Source organism: Chiroxiphia lanceolata, chromosome 6 (assembly GCF_009829145.1).
Source record: "Chiroxiphia lanceolata isolate bChiLan1 chromosome 6, bChiLan1.pri, whole genome shotgun sequence".
NCBI lineage: Eukaryota > Metazoa > Chordata > Aves > Passeriformes > Pipridae > Chiroxiphia > Chiroxiphia lanceolata.
The window spans coordinates 40,802,336-40,822,755 of NC_045642.1; the positions used below are offsets into that span (position 1 = coordinate 40,802,336).

The 20,420-nt window shown below is 37.7% G+C and overlaps 1 protein-coding gene across 1 annotated transcript in view; it reads right to left on the bottom strand.

Annotated features, from left to right (window-relative positions):
- Positions 1-17,651: 17,651 nt before the first annotated feature.
- SEC23A (Sec23 homolog A, COPII coat complex component) overlaps positions 17,652-20,420 on the bottom strand; it is a 29,085-nt gene continuing 26,316 nt past the window's right edge. The window contains exon 20 of the mRNA XM_032691999.1: positions 17,652-19,172. Coding sequence (XP_032547890.1) covers positions 19,083-19,172 — 90 coding nt within the window. The 3' untranslated portion in view covers positions 17,652-19,082. The remainder of the gene's footprint in view (positions 19,173-20,420) is intronic.

Sequence of the window (20,420 nt, forward strand, 5' to 3'; positions counted from 1 at the left end):
TTAATGAATTTACTTTGTGTTTGAGGACTGAACTCTCCTTCTAAAGTCTGCCCACCTCAATGTGACATTTAAACAGTGAAAGGATTTTCACCAAACACTTTTTTCAATCATGTAGCCTTACAATGCCACATTCAGTAATTGAGGAAGGTAATTTTAATGTAACTACATACATACACATGGGCACCCATAAAGGCCAGATGCTGGAGAAGTCAGTGACAAATGCTGCAAATGGCATGAAGACAAACGTACTAGTAAGTGAGCAACTAGCTGTATATTGACGCCAGAATTCAAGAATACCTTTGTACAAAGGGGGTTTCTGTTTCATTTTGTTCTTTTAAAGACACAAAGTTATCTTCTCAGTTTGCTAAGATCTTACAAGTTCTACTATGCATTAGAAAGGACACATTCTCAAACACTAAACATCTGCATTGCCAGCTACAAGATATTTTTCAGAATAAGACAGTGTCATCCTCACCAACAACTGTAAAGTTGTGGGGACATCAATACTGTAAGGTATTATGCAAGATGCTGTAGTATTTGCATTTTATATTATTTAGAAGTTCTTCAGAAAGTGAGTGGGATTTTCAGAATGATTACAATCTGCTTAAATCTGCTCTCTCCAAATGAAAATAATTGTACCACTGGTTTTATTCATAACAGAACTAAAGGATGTTAAAACTTCTTGAAAAATCTTTTAAAGTTTCTCCTGAATACAGAATTTACAATCTTTTTGACATTTGTTGCTGACAATGTAGATTGTAATAACCCCTACAATCTTTTCACTGCATCATAGCTTGAAATACTCAGAGAAACAGACTCCTGTTTTTGCTATTCTGGTAGGGTAAGACAGACATAGGCCTAATTTTTTTCAACAAATGTTGCATCTCCACTGTTTTGGTGGCTGCAATAGTCAGGTAGGAGTTAACCAAGGACCTGCATCAGCTTGAGCTACTTTTGGAGAGCTGGAGCAAAAGGCCACTAGTGGCAGTAATCATGCAGCATATGGAGGTTGTGTGTTCTTTGATGCTTTCCTGCAGCTTCTTCTTCAAGTGGATTAAAAGCATGGAGAAAAACTCCTGAACAGGAAATCTTTGGCAGAAACTTTAAGCAGAACTTGGAAACAGTTGAGAAGCCACAGCATGGGAAAAAAAGTTTGCAGAGAAGCAGATTGTAACCAGGCAGCAAGGACCTGCCTAAGCCTGCAAAGAATAGCCAAATTTAGATTAGGCTCTGTGTGTCTAAGGATTTGTTGTTTTAATCACTTTGCTTGCAAAATTCCTATGGAAAAACAGATCACCTACTACTCTATGCAAGCAGTTCCCTGTGGTTTGTGGCAGCTCCGGGAGCAGAGCTGTGGCTCTGACCAGTCAGAAGCAGATCAAGTAGGTCAGGGGAAAAAAGGGGTCAGTCATAGCAATCCATCAGAAATAAAGGACATGCCTAGGCCTGATGCTAACAGGACATAGAGAAGAGAGGAAAGGTAGTTTTACCTGATCTGCTTTACTGCTTTACTAAAAGACATACCCATTAACACCATGAGAACCTTCATGGGGCAGCAGAGGTTAACTAAATTTCTCTTTTCTTTCAGACCATTCCTTATGAGAGTTCCCTTCCACAAGGTAAATCTTTCTTTTGCCCTTAAACAAAGGATCATATTTCTAGTCAACCAAGATAACAGATTTTCTTGCTGTCTGTTCTTCACCTAGGTAATGGCCCACAGTTACAGAAAGCTCCAACAGCATTCTTTCCCCTGCTTTGAAGATATCAATATCCTGATCAAGAATAAACACGGTGGGACTGGAAACAAAGGCAACCATTATACAGGTGGCACTTCCCTGGTGGAAGCTTCCATCACACTACACCAAGCACTCCTTTCATATATGTAGCCTGATTGTGTTTCACCTCAAGGTGAAACACAAAATTGTGCAGGACTGGAGAGTTGGGGTCTCTTAGTAACTTGAAGTATTTATCATGACTACCTGGTATTTCACACACCAGTGAAGTGCAAGACAACAACGTTGAACCTTTTGCACTCTTGTCTCTCTTTCTGTCAATCACAAGTTTGGATTAATAACTTGACAGTTCCAAGTGTCTCATTACAAGTAAGAGCTGTGGGTGTTCATCATTGCTAGGAACGAGGCAAGTTTTAATGTTCTCAGTTAAGATCCTCACCTTTTGAATATTTGAGAAAGGAATTCAGTCCAACGTATAACACAGCTAATGGACGGCAGGCAAATCCAAGAGATGTGATGTCTTATTGCTGTACCCATGCAACTGACTTATCAGAACTTGAGAGGGACTGACACAGAGCTAGCAAAGACAAAAAAGGAAGATATCTGTGATCCAAAGGACTGATCAAGGTCTTACTTGGTTAATAAGAGAATGACATGAAGATAGGAAAATGTACAAATATAGCATTTAAAGACAAGATATATATTCATAGCATGAATTATTGTTTCTAGTGAATAATGCTATACACAAAAGCCAAAACATCCTTGTATGCTACAGGCAAACAACACCTTGGATTCATGCTCCTGCAACCTGTTGCTACTGTATGGCCACCACTGCATCAGTTGTGACTTTTACTCTCTCCCATATTGTCTCTAAGAAGTCCACCTTGAGAGGAGGGTGAATAGCAACTGGAGTCCTTGCAGTGCTGGATTTGGTCCCTGGAACAAAGCAGTCAGCAAGGGAAAAATCCCAGTAGGAGCCACCTGTAAAGAGGAACACTTAATGCTGGGGTGTGGTCAGCATGGCCAGCAAGCCACCTCCACTGTCAGCTACTGAAGCACTAGTTGGTTGGAGAGAATAAAAACAGACCAGCAGCCTAAAGAATACCTCTCCAGGGAGATAGGAAGGAATGCTCTGCAGTTCTTCAAATGCAGGTCTGTTCCTATAACAGCAGTTGTATTGCGACAAAGAGGTCTCTGCCAGTGTAAAATAACATTTAACTTTTGCATTTTCCACAAAGTCTTTGGGGTTTTAAAAATTAGTCTAACATAAATCTAGATATTCTTCACATATAAATATGAAAAACTTAAAGGAAAGAAGAAGATGATCAGAATATAGTTATTTAAATTAACATATAAGTAAGTAAAAAAGCACCAAACTATTGCCTGAGATCCTTTTTCTTGAATTAAAAAAAAAAAAAAAAAAAAGATGTAAACCCATCTAACAGCAGATTAATCTTAGCCTGGAAGGATAGTGCCCTCTGGTGACAAAAATGCCCTGTTATTTGAAAGTATGAAGTTAATCTCTTGGGTTTTAATTATGACCCTTCTAAGCAGCTGTACTAGACTACTTAATTGCCAAATCTTTGGGTTTAAAATATACTTAATTAAGAAGCTTTCATTTATAGCAAAGATATCTGACTATGAATGATTGCAAAAATCTAAAAAATTAACATTTTCTTACCTGATGCAAATAGCTGCTGACCAATTCTGCTGCTCTGCATTTTCAATATTCCTTAAAGTTCACAGGAATTTTATAGTTGCAAGAGTTACATGTTTTCTGGCTGTGCCTTTTGAGAATAAACAGAGGTCTAACACTCAGTCATTGACCTGCTCCAGTTCCCAGTAAGTTCATCAAGCTAACTACAGGAGAGTAGATAAGGATATGCTCACATTTGATCCTATTTACAAAAAATTATTCTACCTCCAAAATGTGTTCCACCAAATATTTCACTAATTCATTCAAGTACAAGTAAACATGTAAATTTGAGTGGGGAGGAGGAAAAAAAGAAGAAGAGCAAATATTCACAAAATGACGAATCTTGCCCAAAAGTCCTGAAATAAAGAATCATGAAAAGGACCAAGATATTGATTATATTACCTGCATCATAATATTAACCAGTATTACTCAGATGGACTCCTCCTAGAGATGTAAATGTAACTAAATACTGTGCAATTGCACACCTCATATCATAGTTTATTTTTCTGTAAAATATCTAGTTTGCTTCAAATAGTCCTACTACAAATCTACATCCCTCAAATAAGAAAGAAAGAAAGGGGGTGAGGATGCTGAGAGAAGTGAATTCATATAGACAGCAAGACAGATACTTTAACTAGAAGCACACAGCATTGGGAGTACAATAATGTATATTTCTGACCAAAGTCAATAGATACAACATTCTACTCAACTCGGCAAAGTGGGTTCAGTGGTCAAAAGGAAGAGACCTGACTCAGTTCCTCCCTGTAGAAGTTCCTGCAGTTACTTGCCATCCCTTATATTGCTACATCTCACTTTCAAATTATGGCAATATTACAAAAGTGTGTGCTAAATGAGATATGTTTAATATCTTTACTAGGTTGCAGGGGAAGTTCAGAAGAATCCCACTTAAATCTGGTTAACTGTTAGCCCTTTCTACCAAGATGAGACTTTTGTGGCCGATTTTGTCTATTTGCAAATACTGGAAAAACTTATGTAGTTTTCTCCTAAGGCTGAAGACAAAAAACATTAGAGAAAGACAGAATACACAAGGGGAAAGAAGCTAGTGAAAGTCTACATACTGAGTTGGTATCTATAAAGATATTGGAGGCGCAGACTAATTCATCATATTGAGGCTCCCAGATCCTAGTGTCAGGTGTAAGGAAAGCACCTTTTGAACTCCTTATACTAAGAAGCAGCAGCATGTAAGACACAATTATGGGAATGCTGACATCAACCTGCCGGCATTCACAAAGAGGGAAACTGAGTGATGGAGAAATCCCATAGTCTGTGCCAGATATATGACATTTCTAATCATTAGCTGTGTCTCACGCTAAATATTTCCAGGTATTGAGGCTACGATTCCTTTGAGATTTTTTTGTTAATATTTTTTCATAGCTGTGTGCCCAGAACAAGAACCATCCTTAAGGAAGAGATTAAAGTAGGCTAATTCTGCCTTGGAAAAGAATGGAAGCATGACAATGAATAACAGGAAAGCCTCAGAAAAGCTGAACCATGCTGCCATGGCAATTGAAAGAAGCATTATCCACCTTCCCACACACTGCAACAACAGCAGCAGTTGCCCTTAAACTGTTCAAGGACTAGTACCTGTACCAGAAATTTTTGCTACACCACACAGTTTAGTGACCCAGGCAACTCCCTTTGCCTATACTGTACCACTGTTTTTGGTTCTGTAGCAGCATGCATTAACATAACAATGCAATAAATCATCTAGAATGCCCCTAAAACCAGGATACATTCAAGGTGTTAAGTAGTTTCCCTCACAGCAACACTTGAGAAATAAAAGACAACAGCAAAATCCACTGAAAAGAAAGGAGGTTCGGTCTCATTTCCCTTTTCCAATATAGGTCAATCTAAATTTTTGAGCAGCTGTATCTGTCCTACTGCCTTTTAAGAGCTCTATGTTTTATAACAGGTTTAGTTTAAAGTGGTATTCATGTTCTATTTACAGTTTATGTAAAATTAAATCCTTGTTATTTAGTTACATGACTTTCTGAATGCTGCTTTCAAAATTAAAGCAGTGATTACGTGGGGGAAGTGCACATAGAATGCAGTTTAAAAGTTGGAAATGTTTATATTATCCCCAGAATGGAAAATTATTTAAGAGAAATCTGCTTCCAGTAAACTAGTACTTCTTAAAAATAATCTTTGTAAAGCAAGGTGCAGTTCTGCAAATTAGTCTGCACACTGTCTTAGATGTTTGCATTTTTTTTCTAATAAAAATAGTTGGGTAAGGTGTTTATAATGTTGAGCAGTCACGATCATAATGTTAAAAGTTAAAATTTAAATTTTTCATGAGCAGTTTCCAATTGACAAGACAAAATAAAACACAAAGGAATTTGATAATAAGTCAAGTGTTAGTTAAAACATGGAACTTCCAAAAATAGAGAAGGGAAAGGTAATAATGGGTTAAGATGCTTTAAAAACTGCAATATATGTTGTGTTCTTAAATATTTTATTTTCTATCACTGCTCCTATGAAATATATGGATGAAGGGGATATTGAATATTTTCTTTCCATTGAAATCCATTTATAGAACAGCTCAATTTTTTTTTCATATTTGGTATCCTATTTAATATTCTTACTTTGACCCCTATGATTTACTGTGTCTCAGCATATCAAAGATTTCAGTAATATAGGACACACTCATCTGGACATGAATCAGATTCATGGAAAAACTGAAGCATAGAAATTATCACAGTATTATAGTCTGTTTGATGTGTTAGTTTAAAAATTGCTACTAACTGCTATACAGTATGACTCAATACCAAAGGAGATCGAGGAAGAACTTTCTACTTAAAAAGTTATTTTGTTGACTTGAGAGTGGAGATGTGGAAGGAACTGCAGTCAAATTTTAAAAAAATATTCCTCTGGTGTAGTCTCCAAGGATGTCATAGGATACTAATAATAATTCTGGAAGACAAGAAGTTTTGAAATGTTTATAAGCTCTTCTTTTAAAACCTTAGCTGATGCCTCAGACTTTTAGTCTCTGTCAGTTCAAGCATATCAGAGTAGAAAGTGCCACTGATGTAACACACACTACTAGCTGTGGGAGAGTGAACCTACAGAATATCACTGTGGAGAATTAAGTGAACAAGGCTTTTTCCTAAGTAGAAATTGAACATGTGAAGAAAGCACCTAGACATCTGTACCCAAAATACAGCTAAATAAAAACAGTGAATAAGTAGGTTCCACAAGAAGGATACATAATTAAGTGTGACTAATTTTTAAGTGCTCTCTGAATATGCTGCTAACTCATGACTATTTTGTTTGAAATTATGACTTTCATTTGGTTTGGTCTTTAAGGAGAGCAAGTGTTGCAAGAATCAGCACTTGCAAAGTCCCCAAACTGGTCCCAGAAGAGGACATCAGGTTGTGTGGCCCAGAAGGAAAGCACAATACAACATGGAGGATAGGAATAAAGTAAGGAATGGTAATAGATGAAATTGTCAGGGTACCAAACAGTTCAGGACAGAGATGGGATAGCATGATGTGGGAACAACAAAAGAAGTGTGAAAAAGAAGTGGAAAGGAGGAAAAATGTATTTTTTATTATAACTAACATTTTTCTCCACAAATGGAAAAGTTCTCCAGCAACTGCTGGATGAAACAAGACTTGTTTTCTTTTTCCAATGTCTGGCATACAACTCACTTTATCCCTCTGATTCAATTTTCGAATCTGCAAAGTCTATCACACAAAGTGTTAAAGGACATTCAGACAGCAAATATTAATAAAATAGTATGTTTCATCTGCAGATTCCCACCAGTCCACTGTCTTACTACCTTGCACTGCATCCAGACAAGTATATTAAAGTGGATCAGAATGACTGCACATCATTATCATTCCAGTCTCAAGATTTTTCATGCCAGTTTTGCATGGTTAAATAATGATACCTGAAGTTAATGATGTGTTCAGTTGTTGAGGTTACATTAAATTTCACTTTGTTTTGTTTATTTGGTGTCAATCTTAAGTCACTTATATCTATGTTGGCTTTTAAACACCATTGAAGATCATCAGATCATTCTATTGAATAATTTTATTAAATGTAACTATAGTGCTGTTATAACCATTGCTACAACACTAGTCAACATTAGTTGCAAATTTACTGTTTAAGGGACATCACATAAGCAAAATTAATTACTCATTGTTTTATAGTAATATGTGAACTTTATATCAAATAAAGTCGAAAACATTGAACATTTTTAAGGTTAAGTACTGCTCCAAGCAATTCTGCAGAGACTGTAATTAATTTAAATTAAAAATATTGTTTAATTATTTCTGCCAGCGAAACAGCAAGAAACTTATACCAGCTTGGGTTTCTACCCTGAAACTGTTTCATAATAGACTACCAATATTTACAAATTCTCTTGTCACAAAAAGAACATATGAACACTGATTTAATTGCTGAGAGACAGTATGTTCACATATGCTCTGGAGCAAAACTGAGCTGTTTTTCAACAGAGACTATTACCATCAATTTTCCAGAGCATACACACACACACAAAATGCTAAAGTCTACTCTTCTTCCTATGAGACCTGCTATATTTGCTAAAACCCAGCCAGCTGAAGCTGCTAGAAGTATTGGAGTGCAGGTAACTATTCTTTCTTCCCTCCTGATCCCAAAGCCCATTTTCCACCCCTTCTCAACAGCCTAGATCTGTAAAAAGAGCAAGCAGGATCACTCAGTGGTTTGGGTACCCTTTGCTCTGGCAAGAGGTGTTTCCCCATCTGGATTGTAAAGAAAGGAGGGATACCAGCTGGATGTATTGCCCAGCTCCTCTGCACTGCAGGTCTGGGTGTAACAGTTCCAAGATGAAGGAGGCTCAAGTTTTTTCTCTCTTACGTACATACTTTCCTGAAATGCAAATTCCCCGTGGATTTGGGCTCAAAGAATAAGGTCATAATGTTTGTAAGCAGAAATATCTTAAAACATATGCGAGGCCTATATCTGCACGTACCTTTCTGTGTGCATCAATCAAATTCTCCTGAAAAGTTGATCTTTATGCTATGTTTCCTTACAGGATAAAGCACACAGAAATGCAGATAACTAGGAGATACACTACGTGGCTCTAACATCCTCACACTCTGTTCACCTTAAGCTGGAAAGTGCAACTGTATCCGTGACAGTAGTATTTAGAAAGAATTTCCTTCTATCACAGGATCTGTGAACTAGGATAGGGTGGCATTTGGTGGGTTTTAATATTTTCCTTCATTTTCTTTCACCTCAACTCATTAAGTTGAGACTAACAGAATCACCAAAAGCCACGTCTGACCTAGCTCCCAAGAGTCTGTAAGAATACAGCAAGTTGAGGGACATCATTTTGTTTCCCAAGCCAGAGGCTGTAGCACTGTATTTAATAGAATTCGAGAAATCTTTCTAGTGTTGATTTTTACAATTGCCCTTGTCTCTCTTAATGTCTGGAGTCTTATGGAAAATCTTGCTGAGATATTATATGTAAAAATTCTATTTTGCAGTTGTTTATTTAAACCTGCTCTTGGATAGCCCTTATACTCAACAATGGATGATTACTGTTTTTACATCTGCATAACATTCAGAAGTTTTTATCCCTTTCCTGTATCTACCTCCTCTCTGTTCCACACTGAAGACCTCCATGCTGTTTAAACTTTTCTCATGAGAAGAGGGGACTCAAACCAAATGATGGAAGAGACATAGTTTTAGAAAAAGGCATAATGATGACTATTCCCTACTACTTCATAGTACAAAGAATAGTGATGTTAAAGCCTTTACTGGATAGTAATAGATAGCAGAAATCTCCTAACCCATGCACGGAAAGTGATAATAACACAAATCTGAGAGTTTTGGCAGTCACCTTTCTTCTGACTGCTTTGAAAATGTAGTGGTCATTGGTAAATTTTGCCACATCATTGCTCAGCTCCCAGGATTACATATGAGCAGAATGATATTATTATGTCCATGCACTTTCAAGTGACAGATCCCAAGTCACCACGAAAACTGTGACTAATTTTATTGCTTTGCAAACATATTTACTGTAACCACATGTCAAAGTTGTTCAGAGGGCTAATTCTAATAGAAGAAGAGAAAGTAAGACTTAAAAGGTCATTTTCCTTCTTAACAGGAAGTTCTGGAACTGGGGGCAGGAACAGGGGGGGCGAGCAGGGAGAAACCAGTCATGCAGATAAGCAGGGCCAACTGGCCTCCTTTGAATGAGGTGAGGAGGAAAACTAATTTAAAAACCCAAGGTGAATGACACAACTACAAATAAGTTCAAGGTGCTGAGGTCAAGTCTGACCTCACCATCTGGAAGTCTTCCAGCTTCTGAATCAGTCCATAGAGTCTGTTCAGAACCCTTCCCAAGAGCAGTCAACCATCAAAACACACAGATACCAGTTACATTGAAGTCACCATAGCTGCAGGGCTTGTTCTTTAGAGAGCTGTGTAGTACTCTGTGTGTGTATACATTGAAAACTGGTGGGAAAACAATGTGCCTTTTTGATTATTTAACTTGATACTCCAATCCATTATATCAGAAATTAATTTTTAAAATAAAAGTCAATGGAATATTTATAAGCATCACAGAACACTTCAAAGAATAAAAATAGTATGCCTATTCCACTCCTGTGAATGTCCTTAACTAGTGCCAGACAAAACATACCATGTGTCAGCCAAAATTAAACTAATTAGAGAATTAAAATCCTTCATGTTGCCAGAACAGAATTTATTCTAACATAAATCATGTGTAAATTAATTAGCATAGATAAGCTATCACTTACAACACCAATCTACTTGACAAAATAGCTTCCCTAGTTCTGGGCCTGTCACTGAGCCATCTCCCAATCACTGTAATTAGCTCCCACTCAAACCTCAAACATACTAACTTCCATTCAACAGCATGCTTTAGAAATGTCTGACTCTGTGTACTTTATGACTAAAGGCATGTTCTCATTTCTAAGGATACAAAGAAGAGCTGACAGGGAGAGGGAAAACAGTGAAAAGAATATTATTAAAAAAGTTCAGTCAAAATAGTAAACTTAAAAACTAATCTATTCGATCTCTGATCAGCAGACAGGGGAAATTGCTGCCTATTTTCCTGTGGGAACTTGCACATGAGCAGCTACTGTAGAAGAGGTATCTTGTATATCTTGTCTGGTAATGTTGTCTTACTGATATCATCTAAGAAATTAGACTTTGCCATGTTCCACATGTGAGAGGATCAGTTCAAGACAGTCAGAAATCTGCCCTGCATAAGCCAACTGAAAGGGAAAAAAAATAACAGTAACTTTTGCAGGGACTTGGCTGAAGGTTGAAAGAGTTACAAGGGCAGAAAGAATAATTTACTGTTAATTATTGGAACAAGACTGTCCTAGACCTAGAGGTATTTTTGTAACAGAAGTTTCATAATACTGAATTTACATGAAAATTTTACTCTGACATGAATATTTCCTATTTTTGTTGCAGTTTATCATAGGATTAGCTAATAAACAGGTCTGCTTCACTCCCTAAAGCTTTAGACTGGAAAGGAGAACAGAACAGCTTATATGACAGACCTGTGGTTGTGAAACAGTTAGTGTTATTATTATAAGCAGTTTCAGAAGTATTTTAAATATTTTAAGTCATAGCCTAAAATTTCATGTAAGATTTGGGAGTCATGCACAGATATCTATTCATATGTCATGTCACTGAAAACCCTTTGTGGATACTGAGCAGTAATAAAAATGTTAAATAGCAAATCAACTAAGCCTGGGTAGGAAAAGAGTTGAGGCTGGTAAGCTTGAGAAAAGTGGGTTTTATTTGAACACTGTAATTACAGCTCTTCATTTTATCAGCATTAGTGAAAGTCTTTCATAATAGACCAAGAAAAAGTCTTTGGGAACATGGCAGCAACAGAGTGGTCCTGGAGGATTTCTTGATATGAACGACGACACACCTCACCTTATCTCTGACAGCTAGTGAAAGGGAGAGCCCAGGCTGAATCCCCACACAAGCTGAGGTACTGGTAGGATTACTTTAACTAGCACCATGGATGGCATTCAGTTCAGGATCCCTACCCACAGTGTATAGTAACACACTTACACCCACACTCTGGAAAGGTTACCTGGAAGGATGAAATTAGTGTGCTGAAGATCACAAGATATTTGGATAGAAAACGAGTTACTCTTAGAAGTAATGTATTTTTGAAAAAACATTTCATGTCTGTTGTTGTACAGCCGTATAGGTAATAAAAGTTTTTAAAGAAATTTTTTTTTATGTTGGTGTGTTATGAAAGACAACTTTTTCTATTTTATCTGTTTTCTGTTCCAGGTCTTATACTTCTCCAGGCACACAAAAAAATCCTTCCAAAACAACTGAGTTATTTAGAACTGCTTTTTTTTTCTGTAACAGGAATGCCTATACAGGTATGACACAATATTTTCAAGATCTAAGAGAAGTTTGAAAATGTCACACATGTGTGGCATCACATTATGAGACAGTTTCATTTTATACATGGAGAAGAACTTTTAAACCAAAACAACCATTGCATAACTAAACCTGTAAGCCAATTCACTGAAACAAGCCCAAAAACACTGGGTAAGCAACATATACACTGAGTCATTTTGCTACTACAGCTGGAAGAGAAGTCAGCTCATCATAAATCAAATTTCAGGCAAATCAAAAGTTTTTCAAAACAATTTTAGCAATACAGTTGAAGAGAAAAACAAAAAAAAGAGCCTAAAATAAGTTCAAAATCTGAGGCCTGATATGGCTAAATTATTATCACACAAACTACTACTAGCACGTGGACAAACTAAATTCGCCTGGTCTCAACACTGTTTATGGCCTAGGCATGAGCTGAAGACCCCTTTTGAGAGCAGAGAGGTTAACTCTTTAAACCTTTGCTCAAATTTTAATCAGTACAATGACATCATTTAAGACAGATCCCTAACAGCACTGGACGTGCTGTAGACTGTACTATTTCAAACAGCAGTGGAATTGAGTCCATTGTCCAAAAAAAGTCCAAAGGCAACCTTAGTTACTGTGGGTCTGAGGAGAGTTGTTAAAATATATCAGTAATAATCCTATGAGAGCATTGCATTTAGACAGGAAACTCTACAGAGAATGACAATCGGCTTTGGTTTTGTGCATTTGAAGATCATTATTACATTGTCATATGCATCAGGCCAGAATACTGAGATGTCACACTTTCCCCTTAACATGCTGGGGAGTGTTCACTTGGGATCAGATTATCTTCCTCTTGATATTAAAACTGTAGTGCTGGGGAAAATGGAGTTTACTTGTTTACCAGTTCATTTTGGTTTTCCTTCTACAAGATACCACCATTAAGATATTCAAAGATAATGAAAAAGATTTCTCTTCTCTTGTCATGTCAAGCATAAAGACATGTAGTCATACCAGAGATTCCTCAAGGAAAATTACTTGCCAGTCCTAAGTGGCAACTGCTCCAATGTTTTTCCTGGCCTGCTTCCACATGTCATCTTTCACTTGTGTCAGGAAATGTCTACAGTGGCACAAAACCCTCCCTGCAGCCTACCACATCATGCTATACTCAGGAATTTCTCAAGGATTGGTCTGCACAACCAACCTGGAGGCAACTTGCACAAAACATCTGTGGCAGATTTCTAACCTCAGCTGAGATACTGGACTCTTCATTACATATGAAAGATTATCAGTGTGATACATTTCCTTAATAAAACAAAGTTACACTGTATTTCATTGGGCTATTTATGTTGTCATCAGCAGCATCTACCACTTGCTATTCTACTTTTTGGTTGAAAAGTATTATGGGTTCTCTTCCACACCATCTGATCATTTTTACTTGCAGTCTTCTTGAGATTTTTAAAGGCTCCATAAATTCCCAAAGATTCTATTTTGTCTCATGGTCTCCAGTGACAGAACAGATTTGGTACCTACAAATATAAGTGTAACGTGTGTTTATTGATTTCAATAGAAATTGACCCCTAGAGCATATTCTGAGCATTTGGACTTGAAGAATATACTACAATAATGACTGTTTGCCAACAAAGTATCTTATGGAAAAACATTAAGTGTTTTAAAGCATTCCCTGTGCCCATGTGTCCCAGGCTAAAGAAAGCCTCAAAGAAAAATGAGTAGGTGTCTAGATGGGATTCACTTACACATATGAAAAGGATGTTCAGAACAAAACTATTCCTAACACTGTGTTAATGTGCTATAATTTGCAGTCAATTTCTAGAGAAAAAATGCCTGGCTGAAGTTTCTATTTCAAAGCTCTTCTCATGAAGATTTTTTGAGATAAAGGATTTGTGCTTATAGGCAACATATAGGCCAAGAAGAACATTCAAGAAATCCCTGTCCAAACCTGTTCACCGTAAAGTTACTGAATTCACATATTCATTTTTAAGCTAGGGAATCAGCTCACATTAGTATATGAGCTGCATCAGCTCCTGCATTTCATCGGAGACTGAAAATCCAGATACCTCCCTTTCTGATAGGATACCCTGGCAAGTGCTTCTTCCACCTGAAAGTGAAGCTTGAGCAGCCAGGCCTGTGCCACCCTCACAGCAGGGAGCAGGGGGACAGCAGGGACACAGCCAAGCCACACACAGGGCAGGGCAGGCACCCAACCAGCCTGAGGAGAAGTGAGAGGGGCAGGCTGGGCACGAGCGAGGGGGAAGGCGGCAGCAGCGAGGCTGGGAGACCAAAGACAGCAACCAAGACTGCAGCAAGCCGGCTGCAGCAATCACAGCCTGATACGGTGAACAAAACCTTTGGTCAGCTCCAATGCCCACTTGAGCAGGCATAGGCCAGTAGAAAATGGCAGGGCTTCTAAAATTCACAATCCTTTTTTTATTATTTATTTAATTAAAAACACACTAATTGTCCAGTTGTCTGTCACTGAAGTTGCCCTTGCTTGGATGCAGAAAAATTCTTGCAATTGTCTTGAAATTTCCATTCCCATAGGCTTGAAGGTGGCTTGTCTTCTCTGGCAAGTGAACCCTTACTGGGGAAGAACAGCATACAAACAGTTCAATTTCAAGCCAAGTTCTTGATGCAACACAATAAACAGAAATGAGGTATTATGCAAAGCAAGTGTCTTACTGCTTGTTCCCAGAGCTCTGACTTTTTCACTCCCTCCAGCAGATGTTCCATGCTGTAAGACAAGCCTGAGCCTCTACATCTGCAGCCGCAGCTCGTGAAATCAGCTGCTTCAATCACCCAGGGAGAACTGCTGCTTCATGGTGCAGTTAGACTCCTTTTTGCAGTCTAACCCTTGCGTGCAATAGCTACTTGGAAAGGGAAATCAAATCCTGCCCTCACCAAAGTCATGGCTGGATGATCTTCTAGTGGAAGGTACATTTACATTGTCTGGTTTTGAGGGGGGGTTTTATTATATAATTTTCTCTGTTTTGAATGGAAAGGAAAACAAACGAACAAAACAAGCAAGGAACTTTTCAATCTATTTCCCAAAACAGAGAGTCAGCATATTCTTATTACTAGTAATGAATCTGAAAATTCATTCAGTGATCCCAAGTTACCACTATCATCTTATTCATATCAATTTTCCTTCAGTCAAAACCATCCTTTTTTCGCTGCTGAGCCCACTCTCCCAGTACTCTTATGGTATGGAACAAGTCTTGACTTCACACTACTCGGTATGCTGACCTTCAATGCCTCTTTCCCCCCCCAGAAAAATCTTCAGTCCTGTTTAACACGGGAAGAACTTAACAGGTTCTCCATAGTCCTCACATACATAAAACCTCCTATCAAAATAAAGTTCTTGTGACATGAGACTTCCAAGCTGATGATAGAGACTCTAGATTTGTGGAACAAAGATTTTCTTTTCCCAGTTTGTGTAGCTTGGTTATTGTGCTCAAAGATAAAAGCATTGTTTCATCAAAAGCTGAGTCTACCAAAAGCCATGACCTTATGCATTATGCATGTACAATAAACACATTCCACAGTGTATAACACTACAGACTTAGAAATATTGCAAGTATTCAGTAATCTGAATAAAGATAGGTCAGTTGGATCTGAGCTACATTTGCTTCTTGCAAAGGTTACAAGTAAATGTCACCTTAACTACATCTGCATTGCATTAAGGCAAAAATTCCAAAGAGGGGAATCATTCAGATTTAAGGTGGTTTCTAAAAGGCAGGATTGTCATAAAAACTGGGTCACAAGATCTGTGAGTTGGCCAATGGCAGAATTTAGTCTAAAAATAATAAAAAGATAGATGTACTAACAAAATACCCTTGAATTCTAATTACAGGCTGATTTTGTATGCAACCAAAAACTTTGGCAGAAGGCCCAATTGGCAAGGCAAGGAGCTGTTAATGAATTAAAATGAAAAAAAAAAAAAAAAAAAGAAAACCTCCAAGAAGCAGAAACAAGGACAGGCAACAAAGGAGGAGTATAAATTATTGCTTAGGCAATTAGGGATGGAATCGGGAAAGACGGAGCCCAGCCCCTCAAGCTGCCGAGGGGCATAAAGAGTAGAAGAAAAAGAATTTTTTAAGTGGGCTAATAGCAAACTGAGGGTCAAAGGAAATGTGAAACTGATGTTGAATGGGGAAGACAACCTGGTGTCAAACAATATAGCAAAGGCTGAAATATTGATTTTTTTTTTGCCTCAGTCTTCAAAAAATTTTCAGACCTCCATACACAACTGCAGTCCGAGAAAGGAGGAAACACAAAAGTAGGAGAGAGAGGGAAGGACTATTTAGAGACATTGGGTATATTCACATCTACAGAGATAGATGGGACCCACGGAAGGATGGTGAAAAAGATGGGTGATGTGATTGTGAAGCCATATCATCCTCAGAACATGTGATGATCCAGGGAGGTACATTGAAAAGGGGCTAAATTTTGCAGTCATCTTTAAGAAGGCTACAGAGGAAGATATGAGAAACTACATGCTGGCCAGCTTCAGCTCAGTCCCTAGACAGACTTAGGACAACTCCTTAGGATCCATTTTGAAACAAATGAAGGACAAGTAGACAGTGAGGAAAAATGTGGATTTACAAAGGGTAAATCAGGCCTGACAATCTGATTGCTTGCTTTAATGAAATTACCTGCTCTATGGACAAGGGGGCAGTAGTGATTAGGATATACAGCCCTCAGGGACTCCATGCAGCAAAGCCACCAGTTTTGCCATTGAAAGAGCTTCTCCCATAATGTCTACAAGTCACCAGTACCATACCTCAGCTGCAAAGACACTCGTGGCTGCTCCAGCCTTGCAAAATCATTTGTTTCTCTTTCCTGACACTGAACTTCCTTGCCTCAGGTTTGCCTGTTTTCACAGAACCACAGAATGGATAAGGTTGGAAGGGACCACAATGGGTCATCTTGTCCAACCTTCCTGCTCAGGCAGGGTCATCCTAGAGTACATGGCACAGAATTACATCCAGATTGTTTTTTTAATATGTCCAATGAGGGAAACTCCACAACCTCTCTGAGCAACCTGTTCCAGTGTGCAGTCACCCACATAGTAAAGTTCTTTCTCATATTCAGGTGGGACTTCCTGTGCATCAGTTTCCTTCTGTTGCCTCTTGTCCTATTGCTTGGCAAAACTGAGAAGAGCCTGGTTCCTTCCTCTTGACATCCCCCAGGGATATCGGCCGCTCCTCCCAGCTTTGTGTCATGAGTGAACTTGATGAGAAGGTGTCTGCCCCTTCATCCAAATCATTGATGACTATACTAAACAGCACTGGGCCCAGTACTGAAACCTGGGGGACACCACTAGAGACAGGCCTCCAAGTAGACCCTAGTTTTACCTGCTTCATGCCATGAGACAGCTCCCAGTTGTCTCTGTATTCTGCAGAGCTGCTTAACTCATTTGTGCAACACCAAGGACAGTGATTAGGTGCAATGGTCCTCTTGTTCTCTCCCATTTCCAAAAGGTCTTTGACAATGTCAAATACCTGAAGGTACAAAATAAGCTAATGTTGCCAAAAATTTGGATTAAAAAAAAAAATTATTACAAGGTGAAAGCTGGTTAATGGAAGGAAAGCACAAAAAACCCCATCCATTATCATGACTTGGTGATGAACTGATTTGCTAGGCAAACAGTACTTAACCGCCAAGTAAATTGGACATATTTGGTGTTGTAAGAAAAATTAAGCTGTTTATTAGCTAAAACAAAACAAAGTCAAGAGGGCTACTGAATTATCATCTTCTAAACTACTGTAAACAGTTCAGTACCTCTGGAAGTTTGATACCAATTATTACATGAATAAAAGTGGTGAAGTTATTTTAAATTTTGTCACTACTACCTTTATTTCCACATTTCATTTCAAGAACCAACAGAAACCAGTGCAATAAATACAAAAGTGAGAGAAAAACATGTATTTTATTTGTTTTGAGGCAAATGGAGTTCATCTCATTTAGGTCAAAGAAACGGAGAGCAATTGATCTAATCAAGTTTTTAAGAATTTACAGGAAAACCACCCTCATATTTCTCACACCAGTAAACGACTGAATTTCCTACGTGAAAACCTTCTTCCTTTAGACTTGGCACAATTTTTTACTGCCCACTACCACACTTCACATCTTTGCTTGTCAAAATGTCACATTACCTATGTAAACGTGTTTTATGTGTAAACTTCAACAAGTAAATGGGAAGGTCTACTAATTTACCCATCAAAAAAAATTAAGTATGAACTAAATAGCAAATTAATTACATCATATGCTATGTAATACTGTTTCAAAAAGAACTACAGCCTGTGGAATTCATAATAGAAAAGATGCAGAAACAAAAAGCAGATGTGCAGTGTCATGCATTAGTGTAGTAACATTATAAGGCAACAATAAAAAAGGTGGATTTTTTTTTTAAAGTATACTCGCCAAGACAAAAATCAAGGCTGTACTCTTAGTCAGTTCATTTTGGTAGTGTAGGATTTCTTTTTAGCTAAAAGTAGAACCAGTTTTTTTTGAGCATATTCACCTGTTAACTGTGTTTGATAATACTTTTTTGTCAAAATACATGTGGATTTAAATTTCGTGCAACAACAGATTTTATACTTTTCAGTTCAAATTCTCTAGTTGAAATAAAGAAAAACTCTGTTCCCAAAGAATCAAATCGGGCAAATGGGAAGAAATATTTGAAATTAAATACCCCTAAAATAAACACAATACATGAACAGTAATATCTCTGCAGGCAATGAAAGTTCATCAGCCTAAGTCAAAAGACTGAGTTAATATCATTTTTATATGGTTTTTGTTGGTGCTTTGTTCACTCCATGCTCAAACTGAGTAAGTAAAAGTAATCATGTGGCAGTCTGGAAAGCCCGACATCACCAAGGATTTCCTTTATTGTTCAATGGGCCTTTGTAGTGCTGAGCAGAATCAACCCCAACGCTTTAAAAGGAAAACTGAAATTACATCTCAAAATTGTTGCAAATGATCTCAAAGTAATTATAATATCGCAGTAATCAAAATAACTGTTCTTTTTTCTCTGCTTATAATTTAATTTACTACCTGTTATTTTTACAAACTGCAGTTCACATTAAAACATTTGCTGATAACAAAAGCTTTTCTTTGAAAACAACACTGCTTTACATCTAGTCAGGCAGCTTGTGCATATCAGAGCATTCTGTCAAGTGAGACATGGGAAAGGGTAAAGGAGAAAAAGCTGAAATATGGCTGCAGATTATCTGTGCCTTTAGTGCACTGCAGAATCTCAGGCAGCACTAGAGACAGCAAGTTTCTTCAGATGATCCATAAATACTTGCAAGCTGACATCATCAGTAAGAATGGGTGCTCCAGACTCCTATAAAATAAGAGAAACAAGAAAAACTGATTATGCACATTGTGAAGAAAAAGCATTTTAAGGCACAATATGTTCCACTGAATAAACATTTTATAAATTTAGAAAGACCTTAGAAGCACACCATTACTGAAATTCTCCGACCAAAAAAAACCAGCAGACTGTACATTTACATAAATTTTCATATGTTTACATGAATTCAGGCACAACCCACAACTACAGTCTTTCATATTCATGCATACAGAAATGAGATGCTGTATAGCAAGATTTACATCAACCAGACAAAACTCACGAGTTTTTGACAGCTGCCAAATACTAACTTACAAATTTTTAGAAGTAAATAAAATTTCAGTGGCGCAGCTCCTGTATGATTCCTACCTCAGTGGAGGAGACAAAGGGGAGAGAAACAGCAATATGCAAGTGACACAACTAACAAATCAGTATCTGTCAGGGAAGCTCAGACATATCAAAATGATGAAAGGAAGAAACAAATCCATTAAGGGTCTGATTTGACACAGAGTAAAGGTCAAATGGCTTTCCCAAGAAGAGCTGGGCAAACTCTCTCCTCCTATAGCTCTGTGCCACCTCAGAGAAAGACCAAAAAATCTGAAAGTCACAAAAAATCAGAACACAAAAGCTCTGAAAAAACCTTTTGGGTGGATTCTTGCAATTTACTTTTTGACCTCAGAAGTATTTTAAGAAAATCAAGAAGTTCTAAATGGTCAGGTTTTAATTACTACTTTTGAACAAATTTAGAGTCAAAGCAGCAGTTGGCAACTCTGCAAATGTTACATAGCAGCTCTCTTAAGTCTTTTGAGACCAGTCTGCCACTATTTCCATTTACAGCTATAGTAAGAAGTCCTATAAATCTCAACAATTTCAAAGGTACTAAGCACTCACATTTACAAATTAAACTAGAGCTGTCTGAACTGTTGCAAAGTGTTCCAAAACACAGACATAAAAGTCTTAACGAGGATTCTTAGAAGCATCTTGTTGAGAACATGGCTTTTTGAGAACTGGCTAAAACCAGTTCTCAGTTAATAATCAAGGGACAAATCCAAGTGCAGTAAGATTTCTTGGATCACTACAATACACATCTACTCTCAGGGAAGGCACACTAAATTACCTATTGGCTGATGGCAGCAAGGTGAGATTAAAGGACGCTCTACTTCCAAGCCTGTTAAATACTAAGCCTGAGCTCTCTTATTTAAGAATCATAGAATCATTTAGGTAGAAAAGACCTTTAAAGTC